Source organism: Ursus maritimus, unplaced genomic scaffold (assembly GCF_017311325.1).
Source record: "Ursus maritimus isolate PB19 unplaced genomic scaffold, ASM1731132v1 scaffold_12, whole genome shotgun sequence".
In the NCBI taxonomy this organism is placed as follows: domain Eukaryota; kingdom Metazoa; phylum Chordata; class Mammalia; order Carnivora; family Ursidae; genus Ursus; species Ursus maritimus.
In genome coordinates, this window is record NW_024423564.1 from 67,209,643 (window position 1) to 67,227,534 (window position 17,892).

At 54.0% G+C, this 17,892-nt stretch overlaps 1 protein-coding gene across 1 annotated transcript in view; it reads right to left on the minus strand.

The window, feature by feature from the left end:
- Window positions 1-12,923, minus strand: part of LOC103670754 (fatty-acid amide hydrolase 1) — an 18,030-nt gene extending 5,107 nt beyond the window's left edge. Inside the window, exons 1-9 of the mRNA XM_040627343.1 lie at window positions 12,704-12,923; window positions 6,776-6,889; window positions 4,729-4,863; window positions 4,360-4,493; window positions 4,062-4,268; window positions 3,772-3,812; window positions 3,415-3,539; window positions 2,158-2,283; window positions 1,553-1,650 (exon numbers count right to left, since the gene is read on the minus strand). Coding sequence (XP_040483277.1) covers window positions 1,553-1,650; window positions 2,158-2,283; window positions 3,415-3,539; window positions 3,772-3,812; window positions 4,062-4,268; window positions 4,360-4,493; window positions 4,729-4,863; window positions 6,776-6,889; window positions 12,704-12,898 — 1,175 coding nt within the window. The 5' untranslated portion in view covers window positions 12,899-12,923. The remainder of the gene's footprint in view (window positions 1-1,552; window positions 1,651-2,157; window positions 2,284-3,414; window positions 3,540-3,771; window positions 3,813-4,061; window positions 4,269-4,359; window positions 4,494-4,728; window positions 4,864-6,775; window positions 6,890-12,703) is intronic.
- Between the last annotated feature and the right edge of the window lie 4,969 nt (window positions 12,924-17,892).

Consider the following 17,892-nt stretch of genomic DNA (forward strand, 5'->3'; position numbering starts at 1 on the left):
TTTCTTTCTTTCTTTCTTTCTTTCTTTCTTTCTTTCTTTCTTTCTTTCTAAGATTTTCTCTTTTTTCTTTAAGTAATCTCTACACCCAACATGGGGTTCAAATTCACGACCCAGAGATCAAGAGTCCCATGCTATATGGACTGTGCTAGCCAGGCACCCCTATCTGCCTTCATTCATTCATTCATTCATTCATTCGTTTTAAAGATTTTATTTATTTATTTGACAGACAGAGAGACAGCCAGCGAGAGAGGGAACACAAGCAGGGGGAGTGGGAGAGGGAGAAGCAGGATTCCTGCCGAGCAGGAAGCCTGACATGGGACTAGATCCCAGGACCCCGGGATCATGACCTGAACCGAAAGCAGACACTTATCCAACTGAGCCACCCAGGCATCCCTATCTGCCTCCTTTTAGACATGTGACTTATTTCTGCTGATCGTTTGGGACGCCTGGGCTCCACTCCATACCCACTGGAGCTTCCCAAGGCAGGTCCCCGCGTCTCCCTCCCCGGCACACTCAGCTCAAAGCCATAAGGACTCCATGAGGGCAACATTTCCATGGCCAGGCCTTGACACCGAGGACATCCCCTATTAATGCTGCCGCCAGCCTAGAGGGACAATGCAGCCACCATGACCCTTATTTCTGAAGCTGTCTCTAGCTCTAGAGCTCAGGGAAAGGTCTCAGGAGGCCGACCCCAGGGCTTCGCTCTCAGGGCCAGAGTGAGGAGCAGCCACTTCTGCCGAAGCCTGGACCATACTCAGGTACAAGAGGAGGGCCAGTCGGCCCAGCCACAGCCCTTCACAGGTCTGTCTTGCACCCCTATCCACCTTTAAGGACTGAAAGCGTCTAAGTGGAACCAGCTTCTCTAAACATGAGCTCTGGGGGCGCCTGGGTGGCTCAGTCGGTTAAACAACTGCCTTCAGCTCAGGTCCTGATCCCAGGGTCCTGGGATTGAGCCCCACACAGGGCTCCCTGCTCAGCAGGGAGTCTGCTTCTCCCTCTGCCCCTCTCCCTGCTTGTGATCTCTCTCTCTCTGTCAAATAAATAAATAAATAAATAAATAAATAAATAAAATCTTGAACAAAAGAGCTATAAAAAATAAAATAAATATGAGCTCTGCAAAGTCCCTTAAAGTAGGTCTGATCCAAGCAACCCACTCTGCAGAAGAGAAAACTACTCAAAAGGCAGGTTCGGCTGAAGTCGGAAAAGCCTGGAGTCACAGCATGATGTCTAGACCTCTCCCTTCCTGCCTCCCCCTGCCCTTGTCTCTCAATCTTTCCCAAATAGACAAGCAACTCCCCTGCCCACCCCTACCTCCCAGTGAGTTTTCCTCAATTGAGCTCTGTTCAATCCAGCCTCCCCTCGAGTCGGTCCCTTTCCAAAGTCTCCTGGCAAGGGATCTCCAGGCTCCACCTGCACAGTTAGAGGGGCAGCGAGGTCCCTGCCCAGAATGCTCTGACCTTGTTTGTGTTTAGCTGAGGCCTGTCCCCCATTGTCTCCCAGAGCGGCCCATCAGTAGACCCCACCCCAGACCCCAAAGTCCAACATCACTCACAAATTCTGTAGGAAGCTGTGGCCGCCATCACTGAACAGCCCACCAGTTGACAGGGTCTCCAGAGCATGGGGTATGTTGCTTGGCAGGAAGGGAACCAGCTGCGAGATTGAGGGCGTGTAAGGCCGCCCACACCTAGAAACCCTTGCCTCCCACAACCCCCATGGACCAACCCTGCCCCATGGTAGCCCCCACTGGAGCCACGAAGGCAGCCTTTCTGACCCATGAACACTCCCTTAAAATGCCCATCATGCGAGAAGTCAAGCCACACATACACTTGTCTCAGATGAGCAGGTCGAAACCCACTGGCCCACCACCCTGGGATGGTGGGAACCTCTGGACAGCTGTGCACCGCTGTCTGTGGTTGACGGGAGCCTCCCAGAGCAGCGCTCACTCATCGCCAGCACAGGGCTGGGTTCACCACCCGCCACGTAACCTAACACTCATGATCAGCCCTCTATCCACGGGTCCCACGGGGACATCGTCCCCATCCCAACCACAAAACAATCAGGGTGAAGGGACGCCGGGAACAGGTGGCAGCCACGGTACCGGGAAGGTTTCCCTGAAGGAGGGGCCGTACCAGGACTTCCGGGTTCCCACAGCCATACCGTGTGGCCAGCAGCCTCCAGGCTCTGCTTCGTCTCCAGCACGGCCCGCTTCATGGCCGGGGTGGGCATGGTATACTTGTCGGTCTCATAATACCCCACACGCAGGGGCCGAGAGCTTGCGTAGACCTGGGGGCAAAACCCCAGAGTCAGAATCAGGTCAAGAGAGGGCGGCCCAAAGTAGGGCTCCCAGAGATCAGAGAAGCTACTCAGCCCCAGACACAGCTGACAGGCTGTAGCCCGGATCCCCAGAAAACTGAGTGCCTGAGAGGCCGGCCCTTTCTGCATCTGACCCTTCCACAAAACCCGTTTACAATGACTCTGCAGGAGGGGCCGGCACGGATGAGGATTCCCACTGACCGTGTGACGAAATTGAGGCTCCAGGTCTAGGTAGGGAGATAGGCAAACGGCCCAGAGTGGGGCTGGGCCTCGCCCCAGTCCATCCAGTGCAGATTGACAACAGGTCAGAACCTAGGTCCAGAACCCAGGTAACCGGTCTCCTGAGTCTAGGCCCTCCACTGCCTGTTTTAAGAATGCAAGTCCTGGCACCCATGATAATTCGTTCCAGACCACATCACAAGGACCTCCTCCCCTCCTCTCCTCCCTCTCAGGAAGGGGTTCTTTTTTTTTTTTTTTTTTTTTTTTTAAGATTTTATTTATTTATTTGACAGAGAGAGAGACAGCCAGCGAGAGAGGGAACACAAGCAGGGGGAGTGGGAGAGGAAGGAGCAGGCTCCCAGCGGAGGAGCCTGATGTGGGGCTTGATCCCATAACGCGGGGATCACGCCCTGAGCCGAAGGCAGACGCTTAACCGCTGTGCCACCCAGGCGCCCCAATCAGGAAGGGGTTCTTAAACCACTGGGTCGTGAGAATATCCTCTGCCAAGGAGGGGCAGCTCACCCCACCCAGCCCAGATCTCCTGCCAACGAACACCCTAGTTCTCCCTCAAGTGGTTCTGGGCTGAGAAGTGACTCTTGTCTCTCAGTGCTGGCAGAAGAGGCTGAGGCCAGAAGGTGGGACCTTTCCCCAGCAGAGGCCTCCCAGGCCAGGCGGAACGCCCCAGGGTGGCCACAGGCAGGCAAGGGCTCCATCTGGTGGCTGTCTGTGGACCAGCAGTGGAGCCTGGCTTCAGACCCTTGGGGGCTGGTTTTCAAGAGACAGGGTCTCCCATGTCTGCACACTGCCTGGGACTGCTCTCCGGGCTCAGGAGCACCAGCAGTAACCAAAGTCAACCCCATGCCCGTCCCCACCCCTGCTCACCTCCTCCTTGAAGGGCAGCGGGGGCACCGTGGGGTCCAAGCGGAACATGTCCTCACACAGCAGCGCTCGCAGGCACAGGGCTAGGCTTTCCACATCTCGGGCCATGGGGCCGATTGAGAGCGGCACTGTGGGGTAGGGAGGGGAAGAAAGAAAGATCACCCTGCCCTAATGGGCTCTGGGGCTGGGTCCAAGCAAGGGCTGGGCCATGGCCCAGGAGTGTGAGCAGAGACAAGGAGGTAGGAACTCAGACCTAGACTAGCCTGGGAGTCAAACACTATCCCCAGGAGAGGCAGGGGTAGAGGTGGATCAGGCAGACCCCCCCCTCCTCCAGGGCACTGAGGGAACCCCCGACCTCACCTGCTACCTGTCCATAGACACAGCCCTTCAGGCCACTCTTGCTGGATAAGAAACACAAGATGTTGAAAACAGGAAATGGTCACCCTCTGCCCAACCCCAAACCCATACAGCAGCTTAGAACTCTCACCACTTTGGAAACTAGGAACCAAGGCCAATGGTGCTGTGACACTCCCTCCCAGCAAAACCCCAGTGAGGGAATCCCCGCCTGGGGCCTAGAGAGGTTGGAAGCTAGGCCAAGATCACACAGCAAGAGACCCAGAAGCTCCTTCCACCCACTGGCCACACCATACCTGATGCGGTTTGACGTGGGCTTGAGGCCACAGATGCCACAGAAGGCGGAGGGAAAGCGGATGCTGCCTCCAATGTCAGTGCCTAAGCCCAGGGGGGAGCCTCCAGCCCCAATGAGGGCCCCTTCACCCCCGGAGGAGCCACCCGGGCTTTTGGAGGACTGCCACGGATTCAAGGTCTGGCCAAAGAGGGGGTTACTGCAGTCGTAGCTGTGGAAGGCAGGGACAGGTCAGCCCCGGTCACACTGGTGCCAGCACCCCTGCTGGTGTGCCCTGCCTCCCACCCGGCCCCCAAGCCCACCTGAACATGGACTGAGGGACGTTGGTGTGCACGAAGGGCACGGCGCCCTGCATCTTCAGCACCCGCACCGCCACGCTGTCACACTCCGCAGGCATGCTCTCGTTCAGGCTCAAGCCCAGAGTGGAGTCCTGGCCCTAGAGGGCGGGACAGGCCCGAGAGGGGTGTGGCTGATGGCTCCGGGGCCCTTCAGCAGCAGAGGGTCCCCTCCGACCGCCATCTCACAGGCCAAGGTGGGGCACCCACCCGGGGTCCCTCTCAGGGCCTCTGGACCCTGATACTTCCTCGGAGGGCCCAGGGTAAGCCAGGAGGCAGGCTGGCTGGCAGGGACAGGGGTGCGGGGGGTGGAGCCGGATGGGAGGCAGGGCACACCTTGTAGCTGAAGCACTCCTTGAGGCTCACAGGGACGCCATAGAGCAGGCCCGGCCTCGGAGCCTGGGACAGCTGAGTCTCACAGTCCGCCAGGTAGGTAGTCACACAGTTGGTCCCTTTGTTTACTTCCCAGGCCTGGAGGAGGGAGAAATGGACGCAAGGCAGAGTGAGATTGGCCTCTTTTTTTTTTTTTTTAATTGTGGTTGAATATACATTATATAAAATTGGCCTTTTAAAGTATACCCAGCAGGGTAACCAGCAGCATGGCCCAGAACCAGGAGCACAGAGAATAATCTAGAGCCCAGCACCCACCTCACTGGGGACATCTAGCCCCAGCCTCACCCTGGCAGTCTCTGGCCTCAACCCCAAGATGGAGAAAGTACTTCCAGGACCAGGGCACAACCAAGGCACCCAAAGGAGCAAGACACTAGCTTCAGACACTCCCCAGCGGGGATGAGCTGGGAGGAAGCTGAGCTTCGGCCTCTAAGCCACATCTCTGTCAGTGAAGCAGACAGGGGCAGATCCCCATCTCAGGTCACCCTGGGAGTCAGCACGGAGCAGGGCTAGACCCGGGCTCCAGCCTTCCAGAGGCCAGTAGGCTCTCTCCTGCCCCAGGCCTGGCCCACACCGGCCCCAGTTAAGCGTCCCCTCTCCCAGACTCTCTTTAATCTGATAATCAAGTCACATGGAGGAGTGACTGGCTGATACCAATCATTTAAAGGGGTGGGAGCTTGCCTAAAAGGAAATGATGCCCTAACGGGGACCCTCTGCCATGAGGCCTCTCCATAGCGCTCAAACCACACTCAGCAGCGCCCTATGGGAGGGCTAGGCCAGGGCAGAACCATGTATGGCTTTCAACAAACACTCCTGTCCCTGCGAGACATCTGAGGAAAACGGGTGTGGGCTCGCTGCCACACCTCGGCACATGAAATCGGGGTCCTCCCTCGTAGTCAGCCTCCTTTCCCCTCGCTCAGCGGCAGTCACTCACCCTGTGGTCACCCACACCCATCCGTCACCCAGCGGGCACATCGGCCTGCTTAGTGGCCATAGTCACTGTCACACACTCTGTTTCAAGAAACCAGAAGCAAGGCAACTCATAAACCCTTTCTTTCCTTCATCTCATTTCAAACAGATGTCTGGAACACTTACTGTAGGAAAGACACAGTGTCCCGCACCAAGTACGAAGACAAATAAGACAAGCTCTGTCCACAAGGGGCCAGTGTTGACAGGGGAAAGAGGACAAGGCAAGTGCAACAATGCCAAGAGAAATGTGTTAAAAAGCGAGCACTGAAGAGGGAACCCTAACTCAGGCTGGGAGGGGAGGAGGGTCAGGGAAGCCTCCTTGGAAGAGGGCCTCCTTTTCTGAGCCCCTAAGGTTCAGCCAGGGATGCCTGCTGCCCCAAGTGGGGTAAGAAGAGGGAGAAGAGCCTTCCAGGTAAAGGGAATCCCACACAAGGCAGGGCTCGGCGTGGCAGGCTCTGGGTGCCAGGGAACCACCGGCAGGCAGCCAGGCTATTGCTGCCCACCCTCCAGAAGGCCTTGGCCAGACAGGGTGCTCGAGACTGAAGGGGAGCGGGAGAGCAGAGTCTGAAGAACTGGAGACCCGAGAGAGCATCCGGCCAGGAGGCTGGTTCTCCATCATGGAGGAAGACGGTGGTGGAGGACCAGGGTGGCTGCTGGGGGGTTGGGGACCAGGGGTTGGACGGGAGAGAGCTATAGAAAGAGAACAGACCACACTTGGTGACCGATGGGGAGGAGGCGGGAGGGAGAGGGAAGTCTGGGCTGAAAGCCAGGCTTTTAGCTAAAACAACATGCTCAGTGTCGCCCCAACACAAATACACACACAGAGTCAGCTCCTCTCTCTCTCTTCTTTCTCCTTCTCTCTCTCTCTTTCTCTCTCTCTCTCTCACACACACACAGCTCCTGGCAGCCCCTGGCACTGTGGTCCCACCCCGGCCCTCAGAGAGACGAACTCCAGGCCAGGTTTTCCGCACAGCCTTTGCAGAGAGAGGGAGGATCCCTGGGGCCTCACCCTTGCGGCCCTTACCTTTCCCACGTAGGTGAAAAGCGCTGCCTCAGGGGACAGCTCCCCACTGTGTAACTTCTGCACCAGTTGAGTCAGGGGCAGGGCCAGCAGAGCCTCTGAGTCCAGGTCAGGATTCTGGGAAGACACTTCAGGTAAGTACCCCCTCTCCCCACAGGCCCCAAGTGCCTACAGCAGACACATGGGGCCCATGCTCCTAGGTCCCCACACCTGCCAAAGCAGATGCTCGCTGTCATGTGCCAACCCTTGACAGCCATGCCCACCTGCAGCTCTGACACCAGAAATGGGGCCCAGCCTAGGCAGGTCCTTGTCATGGACAGTGCAGATGTATCTCTTCCAGAAGGTTATCGGTGGGGGTGCCCTGGGAAAGGCCATGCCCAGGCTGATTATTAAACCATTACAAACCACCCCCACTACTAGCTGCCTGTAGGCACCGTGCTGGTATGCTCTGTATGTTGGTGAAATCTTGTTACCATTCCCATTGCACAGACAGAGAAACTGAAGTGCCGAGAGGCGAAGTGCGTCACCCAGGACCATACCGGTAAACTACAGTTCTCTGCCCGCTCAGCATAGGCTGTCCACTGGCTACCCACCTGCACCTAACCACTCGACCCCTAGCAGGGAAGCCAAAAATAAAAATAAAAAAAGACACCATCCTGGGTGGTTGGGGCTGTAGCCAGAGGGCACACCTAAAAGAGGACTTTTTCCCTTCATTCCAGATATGTATTAGGTGTCTACTCTGTACCAAGCACCACACCAGGCACGGGGATACGACTGAACAAAAAAGGCACGTCCATGCTTTGGGAAGCGAGCAGGTAATAAGTAAACAAGAATCTGAGAGGGAGAAAAATAACTTGAAGAAAATAAAACTCGGTGTGGTGCGTGGGGGGCGCGCAGGTAGGTAGAGGGGCAGTCAGAGAAGAGCTCTCGGAAGGAGGGGGGACGTTTTTTCAGATACCGTACTGCCAGGCCTGGAAGGCTCCCAGAGTCTCCAGGGTCAGCCCCTGCCTGCAAACCCAGCTTGTTCCCTCCTCAAAGGTATTGAGCCAATTAGCAAACACGGTTAGAGGAGAATCTCTGAATCACGGCCACCACTTCCCAGCCCCACTCTCTCCTGCTCTTGCCAAGGTCACTAGGGCCCTCCTCTTGCCAAATCCAAAAGATACTTGATTCTGTTCTTTGCTCCACATGTCACTGAGAGACTCAAAGGTATTGAGACCACACACTGGCTCTCTTCAACTTCCTCTGGTTTTCTCCTGCTTCTCTGCCACTTGCATCATCCATTTATTCAGTCAGTCGACAAACATGTTCTGAGCATCTACTGCGTGCCAAGGACTACGTTAAGGGCTATGAATTTAGAGGTAACCAAGACAGACAAGTCCCTGCTTTCAGAGAGCCTGCCCTCAAGAAAAGAAACAAATTAACAAATGATGGACAGTTCATGGAAAGTGCCAGAAGCCAAGTGCACAGTGCTGTGATGGAAATAACAGAGGACTGACTCAGACGGGATGGTCAGGCCTCTCCGAGGAGGTGACACTTCTTTTGGCTGTGATCTGAAGGATGAGAAGGAGCCAGATGTGGGAAGAGACAGGTTCCTCTTGTTCCCTCTCTGATGCTGGGAAAAGTGAATCCTTGTCTCGTGGCTTCCAATCCAGGCTCTCCACCTGCCCCACGGTCTCCTGACCCTCCACCCAGCCTGACCCAGTTGAGCTCTGGTGTTCACAGGCTATTCCCATTGCCACCCACCCCTGTGTCCTTCTCCCTGAGCTCACTGCTCCCCCACTTTGCACCGGCTCCTGTTCTGCGTACCCTTGCTTAGGGAAGGGCTGCTGTCCATTCAGGTGGTAAAGTGAGAAAAAAGGAGTCATGCCAGATCCCTCCTTCTCCCTCTCACCCGTGGCCAAATCCAGTCAGTCACTGTGCCCACTAAGTAGCTCTGGAAAATGGCCACTTCTCCATCCCCTCCACCAAAACCCTCACCAGCACCCAGGCTTTCTCTCCTAGCTCACACGGGGGCCACCTGACTGGCTGCCAGGCCAAAGCTTGCCTCACTCACCTGCCCTTCCTGCCAGGCCAGACAGTGCAAAGCCAATCAGGCCTTGCCTCTCCCCTGAAGGTCCCTGTCACACCACAAGCCTCAGAGGTGTGCCGGGAGGTGCTTCCAGGCTTGTCAGACTCCTCCACAGCCCTCCCTGAGACACCACCTACTCACGCCCTCCAGACGTGCCCACCACACAGCCTTGGTGCCCCGGCCTTAACAGCAAGAACACTATACCCCCTGGCCTTCATTTGTTCAACAGATACGTTACTGACTTGGGAGATATATATATATATATAATATATACCTAATATATATTATATATATATCCACAAAATACAGGGAGCCACAAAGAAGAAAGAAAATGAATCCATGATCTCTCCACACACACTAGATAATCCCTGGTGATATATTTTTTAAAAAGAGATACAAAATGAAAAATGAACATTTACCCCACTCACCTCTAGGACCACCCTGCCCAGTCCCTCTTCTGAAAAGGAAACCATAGTTAATGGCTTCTAATGAAATCTTACAGGGGAAAAAAAATGTTTTTGAAAAACCCACCATGTATGTCATTATTTTTATATATTCTGGTTTTGCACAAAGGAATCATACTAAAAACACAGTACTTATTACACCTTGCCTTTCCCACTTCATGATGAAAATAGCAAAATGGTTTTAATTTTTTTTTCTGATTATATAAATGTCCTCACTGTAGAAAAGAATGCCTAACAGTATGGGGAAGAGAGTAAAAATCAGCTAAGAGTCCCCCACACTAGGATAATTACCAACATTTCCCACCTTCCCACAAGACGCCACAGAGACCCTGTGCGCCTCAGCTGGAAGCTGTCAGAAGCTCCCTCCAGTCTCAGCACAAATTTTAACTCTGTCCTTTGTTCTTCGGTGCGGATGGCTCATGACACCATTGCTAACAGTTATTTTTAAGTCTTCAACTAGTTATCAGGCAGCTGAGACATTTCCTTTTTCACAAGACACCCAAGAAAGTCTGCAAACACGCAGGCAACGACATTTGAATGGAGAATGCAGAGCAGTGTACAAACAAGTTCTAAAATAGCATAGGGCCACCCCGTAGCATTCTTTTCCAAGGACGGATGCTAGAGCTATCACCGAACTGCTGCCCCCCGCCAGCTGCTTTTCTCCTTGAGGCCCCTCCTGTCCTAATTTCTGGGATGCTACGTGGTCCTCCATGTCTTTTTTCTTTTCCCTCATGGTTTTTCTCACTTTTGTTCTATTTCAAGATATCTTTTCCATTTGGTCATGTAGGCCACGAATCCTGGTCTCAACGAATGAATCATCTACTGAATTATTTTGCTTTAAAGTCAGGTTCAAGCGGGGCTTGGAGAAGGCCAGGAGATGGAACTACGGGTCAGATCCAATGGAAGGGAGCGGCATCTGTTAAGACCAGCGGGGTTCTGACCAAACGGGTTGTAAGAGATGTGGGCAAAGGCAGAGGCGTGAGCAGGGGCTCTGGTATATCTCTCCCAGCCATCAGAGTCTACGGCTGTTGGTCCCTTTCTTCAGTCTAGAAAGGCTGTTAAAACTCATTCAGGGGCCAAGGTGGGGGGGAAAGTACGCAAAGAGTTGTTACAGATTAAGCCTCGCACAGTCAACAGAGAGTTACCAGAAGCAGGTCTCACTCTAGAGTTGTTCAAGAGCCGAGAGGTGAACCATTTTGTGATGATTCAGGGATGCTTAGGATTCCCCCTCCTCCAGCGATGCCTGGGCACACTGGAGGTACCTGGGCCCCCAGTCAGCCCCGTCAGGAGTCTATCAGGCCGGAGCTGCACCACCTCGCTGCTGTGTTCCCCCAGGGCCCGCCCAGGGCCCTGCTTACCTCACTACGGCCTCTTGCTATTTGGGGCTGGGCCGAAAAAGCCCCAGAAGAAAGGCTCCTGAGACAACCTCAAAACCCACATCCCCATCATCCTGCGACTCCAGAGCCAAGCAGAAAGGCATTTGGGGGCAGGAAGGAGGAAGGAGCTGGTCCCAAGGTCCCAAGGGACTGAGTTCAGCTAAACTACCTACCTCTTAACTGCCCCCAGGGCCTTGAGAGCTACTGTCATCAAGACCTGATTGTTCAAACCCGATGAGATTACTGAGATAGTTCTTTCTCCTTCACAGTCGCAGGAAAATCAAAGGGCAAATTTCACTCTTCACCCAGCTGGAAGAGCCAAACTTCGGATGTTCTGAGGCCAGGCTTTCTTGCCCCAGGGAGGGTGTAAAAACAGTGTTTCCTATTTCAGAGCCAAAACTCACCCTGGGAGATTTTGTTCTTAAAAATAATGAAAGGCAGTCTCTCCAGAGGGAAACTGTGTAGATGCTGGTGTTTGGAGCCGAAGTGAAGGAAGACCCACCCTTCCACCACCTCACACTCCTGCTAGCAGGTGGGTTTCTTGTGACGAGGAGGGGAGTGCAGGAGGCAGGAAGTGTGGGCTGATCCCTGAAGCTGCCCCCACACAGTTCTTGCTGATAGAACTGGCTGGCTGCAGTTCTGGCTGTTGCTGCAGAACGGGGGTGGGGGGTGGGGGTGGGGGGCTTGGGAGCAGTGGAGGGTCTCCAGGCTGACCGGGTATCATTGCAGGGATCCCTGAGTGGGGCGCCTTGGAGTTCAGCCAGAGAAGGAGGACTAGACAGGCAAGAACTTGGGCTCGGGTAGGGTCAGTGGCCAGTCTGGATTGAACATCTAAAAACGGACGGTGGGCTTTTCAGCCAGCTTGACGAATAGAGGCTGCAACCAGACACATATTTACGTCAACAAATGAATAAATACGACATATCCTGGCCTGGGAACGGTGTGTAGGAAATTCACAGCAGCTAAAACCTCACTGTGATCAAGGCTGCACCCTGGGCCTGGCATCCTAAGGCCCGGTCTCCCTACCTATTATCTCCCCCCCACCCCCGTTTTCCCCGCTGGAATGAGGCTGGAGAGTCCCACTGGGTATCTAGGTTCTAGTTCCGGCTCTGGCCCAACTGTAAAATCACTTGCTGCAGCCAACCATCTGCTAAGTGCAATTTTCCGTGACCCCATCCCTGGCTCCCAGCTAGGCACATCCTCCTGACTCCTGTTGTATCCCCAGTCACCTGGAGTGCTTTCCCACCTGGCAGATCTGAATCCTACCGAACACAAACCTTCACAAACAATTGTGGCGAGTTTTTCCTCTCTCGGTACATAAGAACATCTCTCAGAATTTATCATTTTGATTTCTAGCTGGGTCCAGTGTCTCAAACACCTGGAGCGAGAAAGTCCCCTCCTTTAGGCTCCTCCCTGGCGCCTAAACACGCCCTGAGCTGATCCGGAAGGAGAAAAGCTTGTTGACGGATCATCCAGGGAAGGGCTGGAATTACACCTGCTCAAGGAAAGAGGCCTATCAGGGGTTAGGACGACACCGGGGCGGCAGGAGCTGGGGAGACTATTCCAGCCCAGCTCCCTTGCACTTGGGCAAGTTCTGCCCTGACTCGCTTTCTGTATCACCAAGCATTATCAAGCACTTTGAACTGTGAGCTCTGCAGATTTCCTTGGCCATCACTCTGATTCGGAAGTCCTAAACCCGAGCATCCTGATGGTTGCCGGGCTTGCATTTTTGCGTTCTAACAGTCTTGAGATTCTTTGGCACCGAGCAAAGCTCCTCCTTCTTTGAGTGCGGCGATGTCCTTTCATGACTTGCCCTGTCCCTTTCGTTTCCCTCCTCCTCCTCTCGGCCGGCTCTACCTGACTCGGAAAGAGCACGGAATGCTTTAGGGCGTGGAGGGGTTCCGAAAGTAAAACCTGCGCTGCCCGCCACCTGCCCGTCCGCGCGCCAGCGCGCCTGAAAAGGCTGCTAGGGATACCCCCGCGCTGTGCCTCCCCACACACGCCGGACCCGAGCGGTCACCTGGAGGCGGAAGCGCTGCGCCGCCTTATCCATGCTCTCCAGGGCCGCCCGCTGCCTCTGCCGCGCCCGGGCCGCCGCGCCCCGCGCCGGCCGGCGACTTGACCAGCGCAGGGCCACGGCCGCTGCCACGAAGCAGCAGGCCAGGGCAGCCCCGGAGGCGCCAGACAGCGCAGCCCACAGTTCGTCCAGCACCATGATCTCTCGCGGCCGAAGGATGCCAAGAGCGACAGATGAGGAATCAGCACGCGCGCGTGCCGCCGCAAAACCCGGCCTGGATCGGCCCGGGAGCCCGCGCCCGCCTGCGCGGAAGGGGCGGGAAGAGCGCCGCGCGGCAGTCGGCCAGCGGAGAAGCCGGGAAGCGGGGAAGCGCGCTGTTGCCTGGCAGCGGGCCAAGGCCGCAGGCGCGCAACGGTCAAGGTCAAGCCCGCACCCGGCGGGGAGGGGCGGGTGAGGCAACCGCTTTCCCCCAGGCGCCCTGGGTCAGCCTCCGCCCCGCGCACCCCACAGCCCCAGCTCCCGAAGGCGTGACTAGCGGGAGCCCCCTGCGGGGAAAGGCCAGCCGAGAGGACAGGGAGCAGCGACCGATTGATGGGGCTCGCGGACCTGATTAATCCCTGCAAACAGTTTAGAAGCATCTTTCCAGGAGACCCTCCCCGGGCGCCCACCTCTCCCGTGCTCGGGGCTTCCAGGGGCACCAGGCGGAAGGGGCCCAGGAGGTCCCCTGGGGAGCCCATCTGCCGCCCCTTCCCCTTTCCCAACTCTGGGACCCCATGTCTCTCTCCCAGGGCTCTTCTTCAAGGCCAGACACCCATCACTTGTCCTTTTGCTCAGCCACCTCCTACTGGCTTTCCCAGACTGGCTTTCCCAGAGTCACCCTTCTCCAGTCATGGGCCATCCTGGATTTTACATCCAGAGAGCAGAGAGGACGCCTGACCAGGAGTCTGGGGACCTGGCACTCTCCCTTAGGGGGATGGGGTGGGGGTTACATACACAAACAAAATACTCCCATCCAGGCATCTCTCCTAGGACTTTATGTGCTTTATCTCATTTGTCCTCCCAACACACCTAGGAGGAAGGCATTTTTATGATCCTTATTTTACAGCTGAGGTAACTGAAGACAAGAGGGGTTAAATGACTTCTGTGGATCACACACGTGGCCGAGTGGGGACTGAAACTCAGCTCTAGTCTCAAACCATTGCTATTAACCATCAAGCTTTACCACCATTACTGCTCCTGAAAGCGAAACTCTGTAGGACACAGGGTGGGAATGTGCTTTGTGGCTGGAAATGCTGTCTGCTGAAATACTCTGCTAGTACTCCCTTTCTGTGTTTCGTTCTCTGAATCTGTGCCTCAACATGTAAAAGAGGGGTGGTTAAAATGCCTACCTCACAGGATTGTTAGCAGTACGTGAGGTCCTTTAGGATTGGTGCCTGGCACATAGCAGGCCCTCCATAAATGTTTATGGACTGAATGAAAGGCCCACCTGAGAAGGGCCTAGATGTGTGAAACTTAAAACTATCAGTGGGGCGCCTGCAGGCTCAGTCGGTGAGTCCACCCACTCTTGATTTTGGTTCAGGTCGGGATCTCAGGGTCGGGGAATGAGCCCCACCACCATTGCCGCACTCAGCTCAGAGTCGGCCTGAGATTTTCTCCTTCTCCCTCTGCTCCTCCCCTCCCTCTCTCTCTAAAATAAATAATAAATGTTTAAAAATAAATAAAACTCTCAGTTATTTTAAGAGCAACATGGTTTATTCCAGAATAGGAGACAGTCGCAACTCCTGACAACCGAGCCAGGCCAAAGCCACTGGGAGGTCCAGGGAACAAAGGTGAGGACAGCTCTTTTTTTGGAGAAAGGGGGAAGCTAGGAAGGGCTACTAGAAACAACAAGCCTATTGGAGTAAACTGGGAATTTGAGTAAAGTAGCTTTTCATTGGCTGAGTGATGACATTCTCTCATTGGCTGAGCTGTTGCTGGGGGAGGAGAAAAACTTTTTTCCCTCCAGCCGAGTAGTAAAACAGTATGAATTTGCAAGGTGTGTCACTTTCTGTTGGGTCTGCAGTTGAGGAGTGATGGAGCGTGAGAGCTCTTTCTTCTAGCCTAGTGATTCCACTTTAAATGAGGTTTCCTGGGGCACCTGGCTGGCTCAGTAGCTAGAGCCTACAACTCTTGATCTTGGGGGTGTGATTTTGAGCCCCACGTTGGGTGTAGAGTTTACTTCAAAAATAATAAATGAAGTTTCCTTTTATAAGTTTTCACACATGTATCGGAAGAATATGGACCTGAGGGTCTCCTAAGTCGGGCTGTCAGGCTCTTGAGCATATTCTGGAGGGGTCCAAAGCCTTGTGTTTCTAAGTCTTCAATCCCAGTTGAATGCTGCTAAGTTCCTACTCAGCTCTCATAGCCCTTTGTAAGTTTCCCTGGAGCTCAGTTTGCCTAGGAGAGCTGATAATACAGGATGATGGAAACCCCAATCTGAAGTAGGTCTTGCAAGTTCATCTCACCCGATTTCCTAATAGAATAAAGGGATTCTAGCCCTTGATTCGATGCTTTGCTTTCTGGGTGAACTTGGGTAACTCAATCCCCCCCCCCTTTTTTTAAGATTTTATTTATTTATTTGTCAGAGAGAGAGAAAGCACAAGCGGGGGGAGGGGGGGAGTGGCAGACAGAGAGAGAAGCAGGCTTCCCGCTGAGCAAGGAGCCTGATGCACGACTGAATCCCAGGACCCTGGGATCATGACCTGAGCCGAAGGCAGATGCTTAACTGACTGAGCCACCCAGGCATCCCTCAAATTGCCCTTTTGCAAAATGAGAAGCATTCTTCCTGACACACTCTCCCTCTCAAAAAAGAGAAACTAAGATTATAGTTATGGGGACGCCATGGCCATTCTGCGGCTTAATCACCAAGTTTGTAACCTGCTGTGAGTTGGGCCAAAATTTGTTAATTTAGGGACACCATTGACAAAACAGTCACTTGTATTTTTTTGCTGTGATGATGGTTGCTCTCAGTAGTAGCTTCCTGGAGGCATATTAAAAAGGATTTAATTTACAAAACAGAGCTGGGGGTCTGGGTAGGGTCTGGAAGACAAGGCAGCAAGTCCTGGACCAATTCTAATGCACAGGTCATGGTGGGTGGCCACTTCATTCCTCTGAGAGAGGAACTCTTCACCTGCTGACATACCATGGTTTGATTCAACAGATGACCACTGACCCCTGCTTCCATTTGATGGGCCTCTCGCTGTGAGCTCGGGAAACTGAGGCAAGAAACAAACCTCAGATCTGGCCTTGTGGAGCTCAAGGTCTGGTTGGGAAGGAAAAGACATGCATAGACCAAAAGACAAAAGATATACTTTGGTGGAAATGTAGAGCTCATACTGCATAAACCCAAAGAGCCTTTGGATGCTGGGCCCTCGGGCTGAACAGCCCTTAGGGAAGTAGATGGTACAGATGTGTAAAGCTTGGCTCTGAAGCTAAAGTGCCTGGCAACCCATCCCTGGTGTATGACTGTGTCTGTAAAAGGACAATAATGGTAGCCGCCCCCTCCCCCCCCCCGTTCCCTAGTACTATTAATAAGAATCAGATGAGTTAATGCACCTAACACAGCCAGAACAGGACCTAACATATAGTAAGGATTCCATGCGTGTTAATCGTTATATTATTATTGTTATTATTTAGTATTTTAAAACAATAGAGACCTACAGAGAGGGGTTTTCTGGTCTGAGGAGCCCAAGCTCAGGAACGAGACTGCTTGAGTTCAAATCTTAAGTTTGCCACTTGCTTATAAAGTAACCTTGAATAAGTCACTTTGACCTCTTGGGCCCTGGCTTCTTTATCTGGAAAATGGGAGATAATACTAGGGATTACCTCACAGAATTGGGAAGATCAAATGAGTTAAATCAAGGAAAGAGCTCAGAACATCACCCGGCCCACTGTAAGAGTTCAATAAACGTTAGTTCATTAATAAGCAGGAAGGTGATGCAATCCTACTGGTGTTTGGGAAAGGTACTGTGGGGGAGGAGTGGAGGCAGAGACCATGGAAGGGAAGAGCAGGCAGATTCGAGGATCCGGGGGGGTGGGTTTCCAGGGCTCCACCTGTGCCATGGAAAAAGCATCTGTAAACCAACACCGGACCGGACCGTTCTGGAAGCCACAACAGCAGGTACCTACACTTGGGTAGTACAGAGTCAGGCGAGTTGCTCTCACTGACCATCCCTCGGGCAGGTCCTGGTGGGTTCCCTGAGCTGGGTCAGGGTGTCCTCCCCCATTAGTTGGTCACCTTCAGCAAGTCATCCTGTGTGTCCTCAGTTGTTGGGAAGACCGGTGATACCCTGCCAAGTCCCCTTGGAGGTGGGAGCAGGGTTGCAAGAAGGGGAAGGAGAGCTTGCAGAAGGGAAGGGAGCTTCTCAGATTCCAGAAGGTTTAAAGTCTGTCTTTGTTCTGGGGGTGAGAACGCAGAGTGGGCCCCTGTTGCCAGTAGCCGCTCTGCTTCTCCGTTTCCTTTCACAGAGGTGAGACTTTCCTCCGTACCGAAGGGGTGGGCAGGAGAGGGACACAGCCCTGCTTCGAAGAACTCACAGTGCCACAGGTGAGGGAGGATACCACACTCAGAAGCACTAACTGCCGGGCGCTTTATCATTTTCAAAGCACTGTCAAGCCTTTGACCTCAGTCGTCTGAGCGTCCTTACCACCTTAAAGGCCCCCACGACCCCAGCATTGTCCTCTGAGTTAGGGGAGTCTATCTCCTGTGGTAAGCTGATTACATAAATGATCCCAATACTCCACCCCTTTCTAGATCTGTGCTTTTTCCAAAATAACTTTGTACCTCCTGCCTTCAGGAGGTGGAATCTATTTCCTCACTCTTGGAAACCCGGGCTGACCTTGGTGGCTTGCTTTAACTAACAGACTGCCACGCAAGGCTGTGCTGGTTCTGAGGCTAGGCTGCGAGGGACTTTTCCCTTCCCTTCCTGGAACCCTGCCACTACCACAAGAACTAGTCATGGCAAGCTGGACTGCCAGAGGATGATGAGACCGTGTGGGGGGGAACCTACTCGGTCCAGTTATCGCTGCTCAGGCCCTTACACAGGGCAGAGCGCCCAGCCAAGACAGGCAGAGCCACGTACCTGCAGATATGTGAGCGAGCCTCGTCAAGCCCACCTTAGCTCAGCAGAGCCACCAGCCCACTGGCAGACTCA